At 40.3% G+C, this 21,825-nt stretch overlaps 2 protein-coding genes across 2 annotated transcripts; one reads left to right on the top strand and one right to left on the bottom strand.

The window, feature by feature from the left end:
- Window positions 1-12,068: 12,068 nt before the first annotated feature.
- LOC134217165 (zinc carboxypeptidase-like) lies at window positions 12,069-13,599 on the top strand. Its single transcript, XM_062695943.1, has 5 exons — window positions 12,069-12,234; window positions 12,296-12,432; window positions 12,492-12,961; window positions 13,023-13,313; window positions 13,377-13,599. The coding sequence occupies exons 1-5, from the start codon at window positions 12,085-12,087 to the stop codon at window positions 13,574-13,576; spliced, it is 1,248 nt and encodes a 415-aa protein (XP_062551927.1). The 5' UTR covers window positions 12,069-12,084; the 3' UTR covers window positions 13,577-13,599.
- Window positions 13,600-13,607: 8 nt separating this feature from the next.
- On the bottom strand, window positions 13,608-18,466 carry LOC134217164 (uncharacterized). The gene is made up of 7 exons (XM_062695942.1): window positions 18,397-18,466; window positions 18,169-18,336; window positions 17,424-18,112; window positions 17,217-17,363; window positions 14,261-17,154; window positions 14,015-14,204; window positions 13,608-13,956 (listed from the first exon to the last, which is right to left on the bottom strand). The coding sequence occupies exons 1-7, from the start codon at window positions 18,413-18,415 to the stop codon at window positions 13,663-13,665; spliced, it is 4,401 nt and encodes a 1,466-aa protein (XP_062551926.1). The 5' UTR covers window positions 18,416-18,466; the 3' UTR covers window positions 13,608-13,662.
- Window positions 18,467-21,825: the final 3,359 nt, after the last annotated feature.

Below are 21,825 nucleotides of genomic sequence, written 5' to 3'. Positions count from 1 at the left end.
TCATTTTTTTTGCGTTATTTATAGTCCCTCGCGCTAATTCATTGAGTTAGGTATGGGAATGGCGACGTCATTTAGGATTGTTGTGCCATCTGCTTTACTTCATATTGAAGCGCATAAAAAATGACTGTGAAGCGTTTCTGTGGAGCGGAACTGAATGATAAGCAACTGCTCTAGGAAGCACATACACATTTTGGGACAAAGTTGAACATGCAGACCCTCCTGAAACCGTGGCTATTTGTCGATTTTCGAACATCCCTCCTACGGTGTAAGGTGGTATTTTACTGACACTCTCTTCCCTCCACACTCCGTTTTATTTGATGAAACTACAAAAAAACGTTGTAAAAACCCTTCAAACATATTTCGAAATATATACGAGAGTATCACACTAATCACCAAGGTTCAGAATAAATTGGAAGGTTATTCGCAACTTCACAAGTTTTGGCCATTCCACCGAAATGCATCGTTTTGGTAAGTAGATACAATATTAAAATAAAAGCAATATTCTTGAGCCAGGTTTTGGCGATATTCGTCTGCCAATTTATATTGTTATTATTGTAGGTACATTATGCTAAGTAGTTTAGCTTCCTACTTAGCAACTCCTATCCCTACTCCCACTCCGTGGTGCCGGCCAGGCAACTAATCCCGGTAGCAAGTTTGACATGTAAGGGGGTTTACTACCCTAGGCTGGAAGTCAGTCAAGCCTATCCGGAAGCCTACGAGGAAGAATCTTTTATCTCCCGCCATCGATCCATTAGCCTTCTCTATTTTTGAAAAAGTATTCATTTCTCTCGAGCAACAATTTGGACTGCATTGCGATTCCTTCAAACCCATGTTTAATACTTTTGTAATGGCATTGATTTACATAGAAAATTCTTTCGACAAGGCCTAGTGTATAAGCTTCAGCAAACTTTCCACCTAAATATTTGCTAAAATAATGATCTTGGGTAGAAAATTCTATTCTTCTTTTCATTCACGACACGATATTCAAATCCAACAACGAAAATCCAGATTAATGCACCTAGCGGTGATGAAGCCTCGTGTGTTATAAAAATAGTATTATAGTATAACTTTTGAGCCCATAGTTCGATCTGTCCAATTTTCAATAGGAAACAATGGAAACGGATTCCGCGTCGCGTCGATGCAATCTGTTGCGAGCAAATCGGCGAAATAGGGAGAAAATTTTACGCGCCAGTTTCAGGTATGGATAAATAATGTATTTTGGCCATAACTTCTGTGCCCATTGTCCGATCCGGCTGATTTTCATTAGGAAACAATGGGACACGATTCTGCATCGAATTCAACTTGCTGCGAGCAAATCGGTTAAGGATAAGTGCCTAAAAAATGAGTGAGTTTTTTGCACGTGTTTGCGCACAGACATACTGACGACTCAGGTAGCATGTCTGCTTCCGATTTTGATTTTCTAACTGAACAATTGCATCCCATTACTGATGCAATGTTCAAAGCAAATACCAAAACTGAAGCTGTTCAAGTTGGTATCAAATTTACTAAATGGTATTGGACTTCGTTTAAATGGATCCAATTTTTTTTTGAAAATTTTAAACTGCCCGCTCTTTAAAGGATAACTAACAGTTCATAATGTGCACATTGCCATTATGACTGAAACATATTTTAAACCTGGACTCTTCATCCAAAGAGATCCAAATTATTTTATCCACAGAAATGATTGTCTTGACAGCACCTGTGGTGAGGTCACCATTGTCATTATAGACGTATCAAACATGAATTATATTGTTCTTTCGAAACCAAAGTTTTTGAAACCTTAAGAGTTTCTGTTGAATTTTTTTTTTGACAATTCTCTTTTAGTGCTGCCTACTTGCCTTTCCAGTGCAATGGGCAGCGAAGGAATTTGTTTAGAGCTGATCTTCAAACGCTAGCTCGCAACAAATCAAAATTTTTTATAATTGGTGACTCCAATGCCGTGACCGTTTATGGAATAATGCTTAAACCAATTCCAACGGTAAAATTTTATTTGAAGATTGTTCTGCGGGATATTATACTATTCAACATCCCAATAGACTATCACTATCTCGTAGTTGCAAAAATTCGGGCGCGATTTTCAAGGTGTCACGAATTCTCGAAACAACAGAACGATGCGTTTCAATATCCAACGCTTGTCAGTCGAAGGAGTTGCTGAACAGTACCATCAGAAGCCGGACGAGTGGATAGAAGATGCCACAGGATCTGGCGACGTCAACAGATTGTGGGAAAATATTCACGAAGCTGTGACTACAACAGCGCAGGAAGTGTGAGGCACTGCACAGCGACGCCAACGAAATGGTTGGTTTGATGAGGAGTGTCAGGGAGTGACGAACGAGAAAAATGTTGCAAGGAGTTGAATGCTAGTGGCTCATACCCGTTCCAAAAGAGAGCGGTGCAATGTAGTAAGGGCAGAAGAAAAACGAATCCACCGCAGGAAAAAAAAGGAAACACGAAGAGAGTGTGACAGCTGAAGCGCAGGAGAACATGGATAGAAACGATATGCGGAGGTTCTACGCAACTGTCAATGGCGCGCGGTATAAGACTGCACCAGTGCCCGCCATGTGCAATGACCCAGAGGGGAATATTCTGACAGACAAGACTATGGTGGTAGCCAGGTAGAAGGAGCGTTTCGAAGATTTGTTGAACGATGAAAACGAAGGTGTATTAAGGAGTAGGATGGACATAGTCGGCGACGGTCAAGCTGTGGAATCACCAACGCTGGACGAGGTAAAGAAGGCTCTAAACGAGCTGAAAAACAGTAAAGCTGCTGGGAAGGATGAGATCCCAATCGAGCTTCTCAAACACGGAAGTGAGCAGCTGCATCAATCAATCCACCACATTATCCAGAATATATGGGAGAATGAAGAACTGCCTGCCGGCTGGTTGGATGGCCTCATATGCCCAATCTATAAGAAAGGGTACAGACTAGAGTGTGCCAATTACAGAGGGATCACCCTTCTGAACTCGGCGTACAAAATCCTGTTTAACAGACTGAGACCGCTTGAGGAGTCCTTCGTCGGCGAATACCAGGCAGGTTTTCGTGAGGGCCGATAAACGACGGATCAGATGTTTGGCCTGCGTATGATCCTTGATAAATTCCGGGAGTACAACTTGGGCACTCGCCGTCTGTTCATTGATTTCAAAGCAGCGTACGACTCAGTGAAGAAAAAATGAGCTGTGGCAGATAATGTCCGAACATGGTTTTCCGGCGAAACTGATTAGACTGATACGTGCAACACTAGATGGCTCGAAATCAAGTATTCGGATTACCTCGTTTGTGACCTTAGACGGATTGAAGCAGGGTGATGCACAGATGACATCGACCTTATTGGAATCGATCGCAGAGCAGTAGTGGAGGCTTTTGTCCCACTGAAGAAGGAGACGGCTAGGAGAGGCTTAACCATTAACTCTACCAAGACAAAGTACATGGTGGCAGATAGCGATAGGGGAAGACCTAGTGGTGTTGGTGCAGAGGTAGTGCTTGATGGGGATGTGTTTGAAGATGTTGAAGAATTTGTTTACATTGGAACGCTTGTGACATGTGACCAATGACGTTTCCCGTGAAGTGAAAAGACGTATTTCTGCTGCGAATAGGGCCTTTTACGGATTACGTAACCAGCTTAGGTCCCGCAACATTAGCTCTATAACGAAATTTGCTCTATACAAAACTTTGATTTTACCAGTGGCTTTTTAAGGACATGAAGCACAGACATTAAAAGAGGCGGACCGGAGAGCTTTCGGGGTTTTCGAGCGAAAAGTGTTTTGTACAATACTCGTAGGAAACTAGAAAATGGTGTGTGGCGCAGACGCATGAATCATGAGCTGTATCAAGTATACAAAGAAGGAAATATTGTGAATCGTATAAAATACGGCTGGTCACTTAGTGCGAATGTCGGAAGAAAGAATAGCGAAAACAATATTAAACAAAGAACCAGTTAGGGGCCGGCGACTTCGTGGAAGACTACAAACACGCTGGCTGCACGCGATTGAATCGGACCTGGGAACCCTGAACGTTCGGGGAAACTGGAGTAACATCGCCCAAGACCGACGATTATGGAGCTCTACAATACGCCAGGCATACGTGTATCGACGCTGTAGCCAACCATGTATCCAGGTAGGTATCCCGATGGACCAACTTGTTTATCTTCCAGTCGAAATACTTCGACAAATGATTTAGTTTTAATAGATTCAAGTCAAATGTGACCAATTGGTAACTCATGCTCATGTTTCTTACTAACTAAGTTAACTTAGCCATTCCGTACATTCCCGGCGTTAAATCTGGCCAAATCGATGCGTTTTCCGTCAGCGGATCCAAGGATTCGCGGGTATTTAGATTCCTCCTGTTTTCCTCCGTGATTTTCAGCAAACATTGGATAGCGTTGCAGTGGTTGCACCCTCGGTAGCACCAACAGTTCCTGACGCGGCGTATCGCCCCAAAACGGCAAGGGGTGTATTCTCCTCGGTGTTCTCCGGCTAATTTTAATTATCATAGAGCTGATTGGGAATTATATAAAACTTATATCGATAGAAATTTTGATGTTGGTATTCCTCTCGATACCAAAAGTTATATTAATAATGTTCTCATGTCTTTGCTAAATTTAATTGTCGGAGCCAGAATCATTGCAATTCCTAAATGTGAAATTAAATTCATTTCGACGATCTTCAGCTACTGATTCGTTTTAAGAATGTGAGGCGAAGGCAATACCAAAGAACTCTAAATCCCGCGTTGAAAGTTATTTGGTTTTGGAGGTATGGAATTATTCAATTCGGGAAATGAAAACATCACAGCAATCGATTTTTAAAAACCTTAGGCCCTGCTTACATATTATTTTTTTATTCTCTGGGTATTAACCACTTCATCCACATTTATTCGCCATGTCCTTGTAGAAGTGCAGTAGACATTTGGAATTCATTCGCTGTTGTCTTATACTGGATCTTCTATAGGTTTTCAACCTGCGGAACCCATAAAACGATCTCTCAGCAGCAGCAGATATCGGAATGGTGATGAATATCTTTACATACTTGATAAATTTTGGCAGAAGATCTATACAATGTGGTTGTCCACGAGATCTGAGACGCTTTCAGCAGATTCGGTACCTTCTATCAACAACTGCAGAAACATATATCGTTGCACCATCAATCGCTTCGCGTCAAATGAAGCATCATAGTTGGACAAAGTTGTGAAAAAATCAACTAAACCTAAATAGTTCGCCGTGACGGACGACGTTGACACATACTTTACGTCCATCTTACTGGGCAAAGCGGTCCTAGATTGGTGGGGTCATTCGATTCGAAAGCCTGAAACAGAATCTGCATGCGTGCGTACAAACTTATCCCCACTGGCTGGCAGTGATATTATGGAAGAAAGCTGTCTGTTTCACAAAATTCATTACTAGTCCGAGGTCACTTTTGCTTACAATAAACCCCGCCTGTGTTTATGCTACTATTATCAATAGGATAATGGATCCATAAGCAAACTTCCGGACTTTTCGAATCCAGCGCGTATTTAGTTTTTGTCATAAGATAAGCAACATTTTGAAACAATCTCACCACTGTAATCCGTATCCGGAGACCAGATATTATCAATTCAGTGCAAAACTGAATTATAGCCGCTAACGAAGTTGGATTTTTCTCACAATCCATACATTAAACCTAACTTCGGAAGTGGTGCGCTGTTTTCATTTGGTGATGTGCTATACAGCGCACTACTTCCGAATTTAGGTGTAACGTATGGATTGTGAGAAAAATCCAATTTCGATAGCGGCTATAATTCGATTTCTACTGAATTTATAATACTTCATGGTGTATATATTAGCTGGAAGAAGCTTCGAATTCTTTCGATGATGACAAAAATGAACATCCGGTAACGAATTTAATACGGTTGCCACAGTCGTGATTTTGACTGCGTTTTTGCGAAACCTAATTCTCGCTTAACTTTTCAAAAGGACCTAAGTAACATTTTTTTCATGAATTAATTTGAATAGTACAATCAAAAGCTTTCATGTTTTTCTGTTGATTGCGCTATTCAAATTAATTCATGAAAAAAAATGTTACTTAGGTCCTTTTGAAAAGTTAAGCGAGAATTGTTTAATTGAATACCGCACTAGCACCACTGTTCGATCAAAACATGATGGTCATTGTCGGTGCAGAGCTCTTCTATCTATAATACAGCTAATGCAGCACATATCTTTTAAACGGTAGTTTTTTCATTACACAATTTAGGATAAGTTGATCGTATCTAGCCGTAATGGTCTTCCGTAATTAAATAAATCTGTAAAACGTTAGTGATTTTTAAGTTATTGTTATGCGGAGAAACCGAACCCTCTTTCCTACCACCTGATTGATCACACCACTTTAACGCGTATAACACTTTGAAGAACATAGCACATCCGGCCAATACTTTTCCTTTAAAAAAAAATATTCGAGAAAAATTAAACTGTGACAGGAAGTTGTAAACGCTTCCGTTCGTGAGCACAGCCTACTCTGATATGATACTTTGGCCTCTTAGTTAAATATTAATTATTATAAGTTGGCGCCTATGATTGTCACTACGAATGGAGTTCCAATTAATTGGTTTAGCGAAGCGAAATATTTAGATAAAAAAATATCTTTTAAAAATCACATTGAAGCCATTCAAGCCAAATGTAACAAATATATTAACAACAAATCAAAACTGTGTCTTAAGAACAAATTTTTGATTTACAAACAAATTTTTAGACCTGCCATGTTGGACTAGTTGCTGCAATACCAGAAAGGAGGCACTTCAGAGGAATAAAAAAAAAATGGAAATGATTCTAAAGTTGCCTCCGTGGTAATGAACCAATGAACTTTTCTAATATTGAGACATTGCAACAAAAGTGCAATTAAATAATTTCCAATTTTATACAAAAATCATTGCAATCTTCTATTGCAACTATTAGCTCCTTGTACCCTTAGTATAAATAAGGTTAAGTATAGTTTAAGTTTAAAACATTGTAATTCCTACATGGTTCGTTTCAACCAGATGAAAAATCCTTACTGCCGGAGGCATTTGAAATGCATTAATAGTAATTTAAAATGTATCATAGCAAATAAGGATGATAGTGTTAAGAAAACACGGACCACCTAGTCTAAGAGATGAATGCATGTATTAGATACTTGGCAAATCAAAATATTTTTTTTTTTAGAAAATGTACGTTACAGCTAAAATACAACAAGTAAAGAGATTTTTTTGCTGAGAATTTTAGGAAATGGAATCGCGCAGTACAGATAACTATCGTTCCCATTGCTTGCCAGCAACACACTTTGGAATAGAGAGTGCGAAGGATTTGTGAAAATGAAACTAGGAACAAGATATCCGACATTGCAATGCATTGACATTTACCTAAAAATATTGAAAAATGTGTTCAAACACAATAGTCTTTTAATAGACTTCATTATTCAATTTCATCCACTGTAATAGATTTTAGTGGAAGTAAATGAAAAAGTGGAAACTTTTAACTCTGTAACATTTCCTCTAAAATGCTTAATATTCATTAATCACAATAGTCTTTATCCAGATAGTTGTGCAGACCATACATTTTATCAAATGTGGTAGCCTTAGGGGAGGACGGGGCAAGATCACCACCGGGGCAAGAAGAGCACCCCTTATTTTACTGCTATTATGACTTTTTCTCTTCAAATAACCCCACACACTATTAAACTATAGTCCGACAAAATACTTGACACGTGAAAATATTATAAAAATAAAAGTTTGAAGTTTTTAAAAACAAACACATTTTTCAATGAAAATCTTGACCAAGTACACATCTTATATGTCATTAAAGTATGTTTTAGGGCAATTTAAAATGTTCACAGTGAAATGTTTTTTCTTCTTATTGGCATTACATCCCCACACTGGGACAGAGCCGCCTCGCAGCTTAGTGTTCATTAAGCACTTCCACAGTTATTAACTGCGAGGTTTCTAAGCCAGGTTACCATTTTTGCATTCGTATATCATGAGGCTAGCACGATGATACTTTTATGCCCAGGGAAGTCGAGACAATTTCCAATCCGAAAATTGCCTAGACCGGCACCAGGAATCGAACCCAGCCACCCTCAGCATGGTCTTGCTTTGTAGCCGCGCGTCTTACCGCACGGCTAAGGAGGGCCCAAATGTTTGATCATACTTAATAAGATTAGAATAATTTATTTCAAATGGGGCCAAATAAGCACTCCATTTTTAAACAATTAAATAATACACAAAATATTAAAACTCTTTTGCACAACCTACAATTATGATTTACTCTGCGCAGAATCTGATGAGTAACGTACATTACCAAATTTACTGAAATTTTAAACTGACTTTTGTTATTCAATGTTATTTTGAAAAGGATTACTTATCGATCCCAAAAACGGTTTCATTGTTTTTATATGGCCAATGCGCATTAAAAACTATTATTTTTTGTTAATATTGGTGCTTTAAAGCATTTTAGTTAGAAAATAGTAGTTTGTGCAACTAGTTGCAAAAAGATGATTTTTGACGTAGGATTTACGTCTCTCTTCACTATACCGGGTGTCATTTCAATATTTCTAAATCGACCGCGTTACGCTGTGCTGAAAGATTTTGAATGATAATAGCGTTTGTACCAGTGAACGGATCTCTTCGAAAATCCCCTTAATCGACAGATCTTAAGTATGCCTTTCATATTTATACTTGATATGACCCGAAAAACTTGTTTCAATAGGCCTAAAACTGTTTTCGAAGCAAAACATTGACTGCACTGAAACCTATAAATATGGGTGCCGCTTGTTCCTCGCGTCATTTGTTCGTTTGATTCTGATGGGTGCAGACGCTAGCGGATAAGCTGCAACTGCGCACCAAAATAAGCCATAAAAGAGGGTGACGCAATTTTTCCAATTTTTTTTTCTCATTCTGTTCAGAGCTTCCAACGGGATATTTTTCTTTCATTCTAACCGGGACAAGCAAAGCCACAGCAGCATCGATTCGTCAGCACTCGCAACTTTTCGCAAAACAGCATCGTCCGTACAGCCGCAGAAAATGTTTCAGAAGCAGCCCATTCACCCGACACCGCAGCAATGCCGAGGAGATATCGGCAGCAGCAGCAGAGTCGAGCCGAAACTAGCCGGCATCAATGAAGAGCTGAGGCCGACCGGCATCAGTGTTGAGCCGAGACCGGCCGGCATTGGTATCGAGCCGAAACAAGTTGAAGAAAATCAAGAGAAAGAACTGCAATGTTCTTGAAGAAATCGCGTGTGTGTGTTTTGGTTTCGAGTAAAGAAACCCCCTCGGTCAACCAGTTCCCCGAAAGGAGTTAATTTTCGGCCCTTATCAGGGCCAAGAGAGTTAATAATAATTTTCGCAATTGGGTGGCATTCGTCACTGGTTCGTCGCATGCTGCATTAAGGCAATTCGCATCCCGCTGGTTCCATTGAAGAAACAGCACACGTCAAGCGGATACGCTGCATGAAGACAGCTTTGGTTTTGCGCTCCACCCAGGAGCACCCAGCATCAGCCTTACAGTCCGCTGCAACATGACGCAACAGATGGAGATAGAAAATGTACTTCTTTGAAGCAAACGGTTCTTCTGAGAGCCACTGATATATATATATATATATATATATATATATATATATATATATATATATATATAGCTAGTATATATATATATATATATCAATGTTTTAAATACCCTCCGCGTTAGAAAATGTACTTGGGTGTCAAATCCAATATTCTAGAGATAAAATGTTATACGCGAATAGCAGATTTTCAAGATTTTTTCATAACCGTTACATAACAAGAACTGTGACATATAATGAAATAAATCCCAAAAAAATTCCACTATTAGATGAAAAATCGATTGAGAGCTTTTCTTTTTGAGATATTTTTTCCTATATTGCTCATGAAAATTGTTATAATAATGTTTGGGCTGTTATCGCCGATTTTTTAATACAAATTAGGTGACGTGAGAGATTTGGATATAAAACGGGCTTGGTAGTCATATGGCTACTGCTTCTGCCTCATACGCAGGAGTTCGTGGGTTCAATCCCAGGTCCGTTCCATTCTCCTACTTTGTATCTTTCTCTTTATTTCTCATGTTCTAGCAATCGCAAGAACTGGAAATGGACTTCCATACCGTTTCCATTATTATTCCTATACCTTCAACTTGAGTATTCTATCAGTAATCTCGTTCAGAGCTCGTTTCCTACATCCAATTAGAAATTCCATCAGTTACCTTCTCCTATCTATCACATTGGCAGCTCGTTAACCAAGACGGACCTCTGCCTCTCCAACCTAACCCGGAAATTCCAACAAATTCCGCATGAACTCGTGGCAAGTGCAGAGGTATATTCGGCTTGCAGTGGGCGAGTGATTGCATCATCATTTCCTCCCCCTTCCCTATATTGACTTGCATTCTGACGTGGCAGGCGCCAGTATGACCTAACAAATGAGATCACCAGTACTTGTACATTGAAGATGTTTGCTAGTCCCAAGCAAACATCTGTTGGTTCCCTGTGCAAGAACAGCTGATCTGGTCATAATGGAGTAGCAACTACGAGCAGTCAATCAAGCTCAAGCTCAAGCTCAAATTAGGTGACGTGAGAGATTTGGATATATGTATTATACATCTTCAAAGGCATGGTCAAGTCAAGTCCTACGCCCATTTCGCGGTTATGTCACAGACATTACCCACTGTTCGTTTTTCAGCACGAGTTGTACGTTTATCCAACGAGGCTTGCCGAGTGCTGAAAAAATCGAGTTTTGCAACGAGTTGCACACGCTATTTTTTGCAATGACGAAAATGGCTTCAGTATGTTAAATATGTACCAAATTTCACAGTCTGATTTACTCCACATGATCATTCTTGCGAATAAATCATGTTGCTGCAGAGAGCTATTCGATTCCATGTAATAGTACCACATTGCATAGCTCTTCAAACCATTAGGCGATAGATGAACTTGTATTTGGAAAATGATGATGTCTTGTCCATCAAACTAATTTATGACGCGACACAGAGAATACACTATTTGAACACCTACCCAAGCTAATTCAGCAAAATATAATCATGTAACTGCTGTTCTGATATTGGTTTTTCATTATAGCACCCAAATCAGTGCTATAATGGATATTATGCAACCCATTTGAGTTGCATAATGGTCATTAAAGCACCCATTTGGTTGGTATGGAAAAGTAGGCCGTTTTATCACTCAAAGACGAACTGTAAACCAGGTATTATGATCAGGAATTACAAAAAAAAGATTTTTAAAAGGGTGCGTTTCTTGCCCCGTAGAGATGATCATCTTGCCCCGTAGTATATTTGAACAAGTCAAAAACAGAATTTAAGTTAAGTCACATTTATCGGAATTACCGTTCTTTTTTAAATTCACATTCTAGTCAAGATGTTAGATAAGATGCATCGAACAAGAACTGTCGTATTGTAATATAGAAAAGCATGCTTGCTGAGAAGGTGTTAACTGTAAATCTTAGAATGCTCATCTTGCATCGTCCTACCTTATGCCTATTTCAAATTTGACAGAAAAGTGGGGCTGTTACTTTAACCTTACTTTACCTGTTTGTGGTAATGACAGTTTTATTTAGAGAATATCAATCATCTAGTAAGAACAAAAAAAGTATATCAGTTAAGCCAGAGGTGTGTTTTGGAGGAAAATATTCACTATTTTTATCTTTTAATTAGGGGAAAGGCTTGGGCTACGAACAATAGGTATCATCCCCTACTTTGAAACGTGTGCTTAACTTTTCGATTTTCATCATAGCACTTATGAACTGAAAAATACACCATCAGATGTATGAATGCATACATATAATGCATAACAAAATTATGTCGTTTGTTGATACTACAAAAGGTTTAACCTGTCTTAGCATTGAAGTGATTACCTAATCCATGAACGCAATACAGGCACCACAATCTGTGGAATGATGTGTCATTATTAAAAAGATGCTTGATAAGCTGAATGTCTCGTCTTCTGATACCTTTATCTATTTCGACTATAAGCTTTGTCCATCGAATTGATCGCCGACTTCTGGAATCAATAAAAATATATGCTTTTACGAGTGGGACGCTCAGTATACAAGTAGTTTCAGAAATGAGAATACCGTTTTTAGTACTAGCGATATCAGTTGCCTTAATATGGGGTGAGCGCGTACGCTTTGATAACTACCGAGTTTATGATGTGACCGTTGCGAATGAGAAACAGCTACAGATTTTGCAACATTTGGAGCAATTCTCTGATGGGGTAGAATTTTGAGTTAGAGTCACTTTTGATCACAATTTGTAATTATTGTAAATGATTTCAGTATACTTTCTGGGATTCTCCGGTACAAACGGGTATGAAAGTGAGCATAATGGTTCCTCCGCATAAAATAGAAGATTTTTACGAATTGTCATCGCGACTAGATATGAAGACTGTTTTGAAGATAGAAAATGTCCAGCAGTAAGTAGATAATGTCAGTGTCAATACCCCGTATTTGAATTTGAAAACGTGTCACATAGGTTAATCGACACTGAACGACCTGCTCGAAGGAAGATTGAAGGGTTCAATTGGGACGACTACCACACGCTGGACGAAATTTACGACTGGATTGATGGGTTGGTTGAAGAGTACGGGAGTATCCTATCTGTGGAGCTAATTGGACACTCCTATGAAGGTCGAGAAATTAAAGCGGTAAAGTTGTCCAAGAAGGAGGGCAATCCGGGTATATTCATTGAGTCAACCATCCATGCCCGTGAATGGATTACTTCTGCAACGACCACGTGGATTTTGAATGAACTGTTGACTTCGACGGATCCGGCGGTTCAGGAGATTGCTCAGAACTACGATTGGTATATTTTACCTGTTGTTAATCCTGACGGATTCCACTACACCAAAGAAACGAATCGAATGTGGAGAAAAACGAGGTACCCTCACAGTATTTTGTGCTATGGTGTTGATATGAACCGGAACTTCCCACACCATTGGATGGGTTAGCATGAAAACACAGTCTACCAATGGTAATACAAATTTCTAATGAATTCGTATTTTAGATGGTGGATCTTCTGCCAATCCGTGCACGGATACGTATGCTGGCCCAGAACCAGCATCGGAGATCGAAACGAAACACCTCATGGACTATTTCACTGATAATAAGGAGAACATTCATTTCTATCTCTCATTCCATTCATACAGTCAGCTCATATTACTGCCCTATGGTTATCAAAATGCCGAAAAAGTCGATCGCTTTTATGACTGGATGGACATGGCTGAAGCAGCTGCTATAGCACTGTCTGAGCGATATGGAACCCTGTACAAGTTTGGAAATACGGCCGATGTGTTATGTATGTATTGATGCAATATTAGGAAGGTTTTTATTGCATTGATAACTGAATATGTTCACACAGATATTGCATCCGGGTCATCGCGGGATTGGGCACTTGGATTCCATGATGTTCCAATCGCAGCCTCTTACGAATTCCGAGACACAGGCAACTATGGATTCCTACTTCCCGCTGAACAGATCATTCCAAACTCCGAGGAAGTGCTGGATTCATTGGTAGCATTTTTGGCCAAGGCACGGGAACTTAACTATTTCGAAGTTTAAATAAAACCATTTTCTATAAATTACGTTTATTTTCATTAAAAATATGCAAAACAAAACATTTTATTTCTGCGAATTAGGTTTGTCCATCAGCCATAGCACTGACCATAGTACTGCACTGTATCGTTTTTGACCGTTTCTACTACTACTTGATGTCCATCATACACAACATAAACTGACACGGTTGGAATCACAAATACAACCGTATCTGTCACTTGGAAATACCTGATAGGATGCACCCCTGGAACAGCACCATGCTTCATAACTTCTATGATGGCACTATCTACGGTGAATGTATAGTCCACAACAACCGATGATTCTTCCGTCTTGTCGACAACTGGTTGCACCACAACAACGTGACCATTAAGTACGAATTTAAGAGCCTGTTGACCAAAGAATAATTCAAAATAGTTTGTTTTGCAATGATTAAATATGACTTACAACCAAGCTTATGTCCGTTTTTTGGACATACACAGCCCAACTGTGGTTCTTTGGATGATCAGCACCGTAAAGAGTCCACTCATTGTAAACCGATGTTTTGCTGACGTTGTAGTGGTACCCAGTGTAGTTGAACACAGGATTGATCACGCATTCAGTAGTGTAGCCGGTGGTTTTCATTAAATTGAGGTATCTGAAACAAATGTTGAATAGTATTATGTGGAAATATATTAACTAAAAAAAACATACTCGCTGAAGACAACGCTGTCTGGTTGGAACCACCAGATCCACTCGTAATACGGAACGTGTTTGAAAATATAACTTTCCACCGGTGTGGTGACGGCAACATCGACTATCGGGTACTCAACCCACCACAAAGGGTATTCAACATCCACAACGAAACCGCCTTCTGGAACGTGATGCTGCGGCACGATGTCATGGTAAACTGGGAACACTTGTTGTATCCAGAACCAAACTGGGCTAAACAGTTCAACGTACACCGGCAGCACATGCTGGTAGTCTATGTCGTACACGTACTTCCGAACAGTGGTATGAGCTTTAGCACATTCGTATGTTACTGGAATCGGGATGGTATTTTGTACCGATGGTGTGTAAACCTGAACGTAATGTTTCGCACATTCCTTGTACGAGTAGTAAGGACTCTTGGAGAAGTTTTTCTGAGTTTCCGAGAGACTTCCAGTCCATCCAACCGAAATCACCATTTCGTCTTTGACGCACTTATGATCGAACGAGTAACCATGATAGAAAATCATCTTGCCCTCGACCAAGTCTGTTCCAATATTTTTTACATAATCAAGGCAAACATTCATGTTCTTCTCTCCTGGGGTTTTGCGGGTAACCTGAACGTTTAACTTCTTGAAATACAGGCCATATTCGTGAGTGAAATGCACATTGATATCCCAGTGGTTGAGTTCGACGTCATGGTCGTTTTTGAAGACAGCCACCAGTTTCACGTATTGTTGGTAGTTTGGAGTCGTCCAGGAATCATGTTGAACAACTTCGGTATTTACCTTGAATGTGACTTCGAGCTTGTCGGCCGGATAGACCTTACATGGGTTGATATAACCAACCACTCCATATGTCGAATACTGCGGCGGGAAGAAATGGGTGTAGAACCACGTGTAATATGCCATCACAAACTTGAAGAATGGCATTTTAGCACCTTCATAGAAGACGTCACTTACGAAAACATCGGAGAGAGATTGGAAGTATTTAACATGAGGAATTTGTTCAACATCGTACACAGATAGATAGAAGTGCAAACCAGTGTACTTAGAGTGACTCTCGTACAAAACAACATCCTTTTTCTTGTACACTGGAGCAACAACTGTCGTTAGGAAGTGTTTGCATTCTGGACATGTTACTCTCAGGTAATCAAGCTCAGTATCAGACCGGGCATATACTTGAGTTTTGACGTGCGTTTTGAATCCAACAACGTTCTGAACTTCATTAGTGCTCTTGGTCCATACGATCTTGAACGAGTTTTGTTGGAAGTTGAAGACTACGTCGAAATTGAACGGTACATTAAAGTCGAATGCTTGCACCCGGCGAGTTCCTTGCCACGTCGAAGCAAATGGATTATACACCGAAATTCCATAGAAACCGTGCATCCAAACACGGAAATAACTGTGAATGGAGAATGTCACTTCACTGACGTTTTTGACAACAGGCATCACAACATCATATTTGAACTGTGACACCAAGGGCAGTTCCAAGTCGGTTTTAGTTTGTATACCGTCCATGGTCGGCGAAAACACTTCCACATCCGCTAGGTTCAGAACGGTGGTAAACTGGTACTTCATCGTGGTCAGAACAGTCAAATAAGTATAGCTGTAGAAGGTTTTGATTGTTTCTTCATCGAAAAATTTGGTGTAAACAACCTTTCCATTGGCCATCAAGGTGAACTCTACATGGACCGGTTCTTTTTCGAACTGTTTGATGATTGGTTCCTTAACCGTCTTGGGTTCGACATTGAACAGTTTGGGCCATAGCATGGTCAGTGGGTTTTCGACACCTTCGAATTTCACATATACGGAGTACAGATCAACGTGTCGTTCCATAACGTACGGACTGAAATTAATGTAGAATTGGTTGACCTTGTTGTGCTTGTCATCAGCGACCAGGTTTCCATAGACTGACGCACCGAAGAAATGTTTCAGGTCAACGTAATCGTAGTAGAAAGCCTTTGTTTCAACGGATGGGTCAACATGTTTAAACAATTTTACCACCTGCTTAACGTATTGCCCGAAATCAGTGTCGACCAGAAGAGATGATTCAGCCATATGTTGGACAGTGGTAATAAAGAACGAGTAGACTTGTGGGTTCGTTTCAGTTTGCATGACTGTTGAAATCTTTACAAAGTATTTAACATCTTCGGTTGACAGTAAAACTTTCAAAGCAGCGACTCTTAGCTCGGTAGATAAACCAACGTCTACAAATACCGGGTAAACTATTTCAAACAACGCATCATAGTCAGAATGTAGAAGCTTCTCCAGAGAATAGATGGCGTGAGCACGCAGATGACGATCGTATGCGAGTTCGAGAACCTGTTCGCCTTTCACAATAGGACCAATCAGCTCGTAGACGGACCCTACTTCAATGTTTTTCAAACCATGTAACCAAACCAATTGATCTTCGAAAGTTTCAGCTTCACGAAGCTTTTTGTAGAAAACTTTGATGTACTGCTGCAACACGGGCGATTGAGTATCCTGTTTAAATGTTTTATAGACGAGAGATCCGAACGTTAACACCGCAGCATGATAGACTTCTGGTTTGACATCGTCTTCAAATTGGTAGAACTCTTCGATTTCCTTTAACAGCTCTACTGTGGGAACTCGCACGTTCAGTCCTAGCGAGAATAGCATAGTGCTCGAGACAAAGTCCTTTACTTTGTGGCTCTTGACGAGGTTCTTGATAAAGACCACTGAATATTTGGTTCCAACCAGGGGTAAGATCTTGTAGAATAGATCAACCAAAATAACGTCTTTAGGAGTAGTGGATTTGGTGATCAAAGTGTAGAATTGCTCGTAGTTTTCTACGGTGAATGGTTTGAAGACTTCAACGATCCTGGTAACCGTTAGACCGTGTTTAGTGTCAGTTTCAACGTTTGTGATTGGGTTTTCCTAAAATATTAAAATGTCCTTGCAAATGAACTGCACCTAAGTGGGATTAGATAAAAACTTACGTTAAGGTATTCAACTGCTTCCAAGAGCATGCCTTGAACTTTCGGACCTAAAATGGATATGTCGACCACGTGCGGTACAACGGATAAGGTTGGGAAGTATGTTTCGAATGTTTTCTTGGATGAACCGTAATATAGTGAATTGTAGATCTAAAGTGACAAATAGAAAATAAGTACATAATAAAAAAACAGTCGGACGCCAGATCATACCACAAATTTAGAAAACTTCATTCGATTTGAAGGAACTACAGTCTTAGTTAATACAAAAGATTGCTTAGTTGCAACATACTGTATTTGTCCTTCGGAAATGGAGGGTTGTACTGTCTTGACGCTATCAGTGTGTACTTCCTTCACTTTTACGCCATCTGTGTCGCTCACTACCACATATTTCGTTTCAGGATAGGTTGCATTCCAGACTGCGTAGTTTTTGTAAACTTTTTCTACTTCAAGATTGCCGTAGACTTCATATGGCATGTGATCAAAGCTAGTGTAATCCGGAGTTTTGGTCACCACAATGTAATTTTGAACTGACTCCACATCGTAAGTCACATTCACTTTTCCGTAGACACTTTGCTCCACGGAAGAAAATACAACGGGTTTGGTATACTTTTTTACTGGAACCTTGTCCACCGGAAGCTGAAGTGCAGATGCAATACCCTTTTTAATGTTAATGCTCCACTGTGAGTCATCAGTGACGGTAAACACTTCGTTGACCATTCCGTATTTATCATAGGTCACATAGAAAGGTAGTTCGATAACTTTAGCCTCCTCGGTGATTGGAGCGTATGTTCTTTCTGCAGATTTAACATCATGCACTAGGCCCTTCATGACGAGTGGTCCAGTATAAACGTAGACCTCAGGGTCAACCAGATACACAAATGTGCCATTTCCTGCGGGATCTAAAAAAAATCGTCTGTTACCTTGCTAATTCACTTCGCATTGCCAATAGGATCACCTGGTCGAACATGTAAATCAGCCATTACTTCATATTGGGAACCCTTCTCAGATTCCACAACACCGGTCCTCACATTTAGGATATAGCGATAGACGTACTCATCGGTACTAGTTCCATAGAAGAAGTTCTTCACGGGCATAGAATGCACTACTGCCACGAGGGCAAGAACTAAAAGATAAAATCCAATTTGAATAACCATTACAATCACCATTCCAATCCACCACTTACGAGCTATCCAAAGTTTCATCACTTCACCCCAAAATTGCACTACACTTGTTCTTCGATTTGAACTGATCACCTGTTCACCAACGTCTACTGACCGAGTTCAGCGGAGATCCTTCTTTTAAAGGAGCTCCTTATCGGGAAGGTACTGCAACGAAATTTTATGTTCGCGCATAGGTCATCGCTGCAAGAGGCTTGATTGCAAAACTCTCATTATGAGCCATGTGCGAAATGCGACAAAACAATGCAATCATACAAAGTTTGAAAATTTGTTGACCTTTGCGATGCATTCGCGATTTCGAATTTTGTTATGTTGTTCGTTAGCCACAAATGTGTTATTCTAGAAATAACTTGCGAAGTAACGCACCCTTTCATACAAGTGCAAGAAGATATTCCAAAAGTTTTATTGGTTCATAATTATGTCTATTTTTTATTCATGCCAATCTTATATAAAGCATATTGATAATAATATATATTTTTAACTTTGTACATGTACATGAATTTCACCTTAATTATAATTATAATTATCAGTAAATACTTGTTTGCTGTTATCGCATAGGACCGTACCTGGCAAACATATGCATATGAAATGGTTATTCCACCGAATTTTATACAAATCATTGATTGGTCAAAATTGGAAAACTCTGATTAATCCACCTAGCGATAATAGTGTCTTGCTAGTGTATTAGCGATAAAACTCGATTTTTCGGAGGAAAAAGCGCCAGCAGGAAGATCGAGACCGTGAAGAGACGGAGGAACTGTACCGCGCTATTAACGCACGAAAGTTCTATGAGAAGTTAAGGACATAGTTGGAAGAGTACCACGATGGCAGTAAATATGGCACCGGACCTTCCACGGCCAGTTGATATGGCGAGGTTGAATTTAACATTATTCTGATTCTGGCACTCCTTCATTGGACACTAGTGAGGGGGGAGACCATATGACGGGATGAAATATTCAAGAGCTTCAACTCCATCTTCTTCTTCTTCTTCGTTGGCATTACATCCCCCACTGGGACATTGCCGCCTCGCAGCTTAGTGTTCATTAAGCACTTCCACAGTTATAAACTGCGAGGTTTCTAAGCCAAGTTACCATTTCTGCATTCGTATATCATGAGGCTAACACGATGATACCTTTATGCCCAGGGAAGTCGAGACAATTTCCAATCTGAAAATTGCCTAGACCGGCACCGGGAATCGAACCCAGCCACCCTCAGCATGGTCTTGCTTTGTAGCCGCGCGTCTTACCGCACGGCTAAGGAGGGCCCCTTCAACTCCATAGACAATCCATATTGAATGGTCGTTCCAATAGTTAGGAGTCGATTTTAATCGAGATTGCGAATCTTTCGCATGATAATTAGGCTTCTCAGAAGGCATCAGTGAAACGTGCAATTCAACAAAATACCTTAAATTTGTTTGTGATATCTATCGCACCAGGGGCAGATACTTCTAGTCTAGTCTAGTCTACACTATCGCACCAGGGCAGATGCTTCATACAAAAAGTGTGACATAAGGGTGAGTGGGGTGTAAAATGCTATATTTGCGTTACGTAATCAATGGATCTTTCCTGCGGTGCGGTTTTCGTTCAGTGAAGTCTCTGGAATGTTGCTTTCAGCTATGTGGGTTTTTATTTCGCCAGCGTTTGGAGGGGAGGCACCGTAGCCAGTGTAATAAAAGGTTTAGTTTCCCATACTAGTTTTCATACAAACTTGAACCGGCTTGCGCCAGTTTTTGTTCAAATCGGTTTTTTGAGGACACTCGGAGCATGGGACGGAATCGAGTGAGCGTAGTGGAGCTGGGTCGTTTTTTGAACCACCCTACTAATATTATTTGTTATTTTATAAAAACGACACAAATACTACTACAGTATATGATAGTTTTTATTGTAGCAATACTTTCAAAGCTTTGCTTTGGTACTCAACCCACCTTCACCTTAAACCGTGGCGGCAGCACTACGAAGAGCACCTGAATGGCGATATGGCAGACAACGGTGGCGGTATAGTAATGAACCAAGGAGCACGCGCGCAGGGCATGCGACTTCCGGCTCCGAATCTCCAGGAAATCCAGGAGGAGATCAGCCGGCTGAAAAACAACAAAGCCCCTGGAGTCGGCCAACTACCAGGAGAGCTGTTTAAACACGGTGGTGAGGCACTGGCTAGAGCACTGCGCTGGGTGATCACCAACCAACTGATACGGTTGATCAAAGCGACGATGGATCGGGTGATGTGCGTAGTTCGAGTTTCAGGGGCATTCTCGAGTCCCTTCGAAACGCGCAGAGGGTTACGGCAAGGCGATGGTCTTTCGTGTTTGCTATTCAACATCGCTTTGGAGGTAGTAATACAAAGGGCAGGGATTGACACGAGTGGTACGATTTTCACGAAGTCCGTCCAGTTATTTGGTTTCGCCGACGACATAGATATCATGGCACGTAACTTTGAGAGGAGGAAGGAACTTTGATGGAGGAAGCCTACATCAGACAGAAAAGCGAAGCTAAACGGATTGGACTAGTCATCAACACGTCGAGGACGAAGTACATGATAGGGAGAGGCTCAAGAGAGGTTAATGTAAGCCACCCACCACGAGTTTCTATCGGTGGTGACGAAATCGAGGTGGTTGAAGAATTCGTGTACTTGGGCTCACTGGTGACTAGGGTGGTCGGTATTGGCCATTTTTGAGTAATACCGGTATTCGGTATTTGGGAGAGTTAATACCGGTAATTCCGGTAGAATACCGGTTTTGTGAAAATTTTAGGTATGAAAAGAAAAACTTTTGATTTGGACTTTTGGATGAAAAACAATATTTGTTGGCAAACTTCAAATTTTAAAATCATTGCTTGTTGAGCTGGACAAAGCGAAACTTAAGTAGGCATAACATACTGAGCGACTCATCCCCCAATCCACATTGGATTTTGTTGGCAATGCTGCTAGCTACTGAGTATGCCTTCTTTGGTTGGACGAATGGATTCAAGACAGTCGAAAATCAGTGTCATGATCTTGCCCTTAATCCCTTCAGATTTAAAGTAGGAGAATTCCAAGTGTTTTATTCTGCAACATTCTCTTCACAAGTTGGTCTTTTACTTATAAACCAGAAAAATAATTCATAGAAGCATCTTCTTCGTACCGATCGTCAGGTATGGTTGTTGTCTCTGTTTCAACGATCGCATCAGAAAACACGACCGTTTTTTAATCAAAGTAGCTCTGGATAACTTGAAGAAAATGGGAAAACCGTTTCTGATCAATTCTCGCGCTTAGTTTCATAGGGGCGTGACTGTATAGATCGATTTCTGTTCGTCGATAATTTCTTTTTATTATTGTATCGAATTGCGCTATTTTATCGATGATTAAATGATTTGGTGTGATAAAGGATGATTGTATCTTCCACCAGAATCAATATCACGATTGTAGCTTTTGAAACATTTAAGTTATTAACAAAATTT

This window comes from Armigeres subalbatus, chromosome 2 (genome assembly GCF_024139115.2).
Source record: "Armigeres subalbatus isolate Guangzhou_Male chromosome 2, GZ_Asu_2, whole genome shotgun sequence".
Classification (NCBI taxonomy): Eukaryota; Metazoa; Arthropoda; class Insecta; order Diptera; family Culicidae; genus Armigeres; species Armigeres subalbatus.
This window is presented reverse-complemented; position numbering and strand designations above follow the sequence as displayed.

Bases quoted from the DNA above. Each gene is read 5' to 3' on its own strand.
- LOC134217165 (XM_062695943.1), top strand. From the start codon at position 12,085: ATGAGAATACCGTTTTTAGTACTAGCGATATCAGTTGCCTTAATATGG. The intron at 12,235-12,295 runs GTAGAATTTTGA...AAATGATTTCAG, and splicing joins TGGAGCAATTCTCTGATGGG to TATACTTTCTGGGATTCTCC. The intron at 12,433-12,491 runs GTAAGTAGATAA...CGTGTCACATAG, and splicing joins AAGATAGAAAATGTCCAGCA to GTTAATCGACACTGAACGAC.
- LOC134217164 (XM_062695942.1), bottom strand. The intron at 18,113-18,168 runs GTGATCCTATTG...GATTTTTTTTAG, and splicing joins TGATTTACATGTTCGACCAG to ATCCCGCAGGAAATGGCACA. The intron at 14,205-14,260 runs GTATGTTTTTTT...CATTTGTTTCAG, and splicing joins GACAGCGTTGTCTTCAGCGA to ATACCTCAATTTAATGAAAA.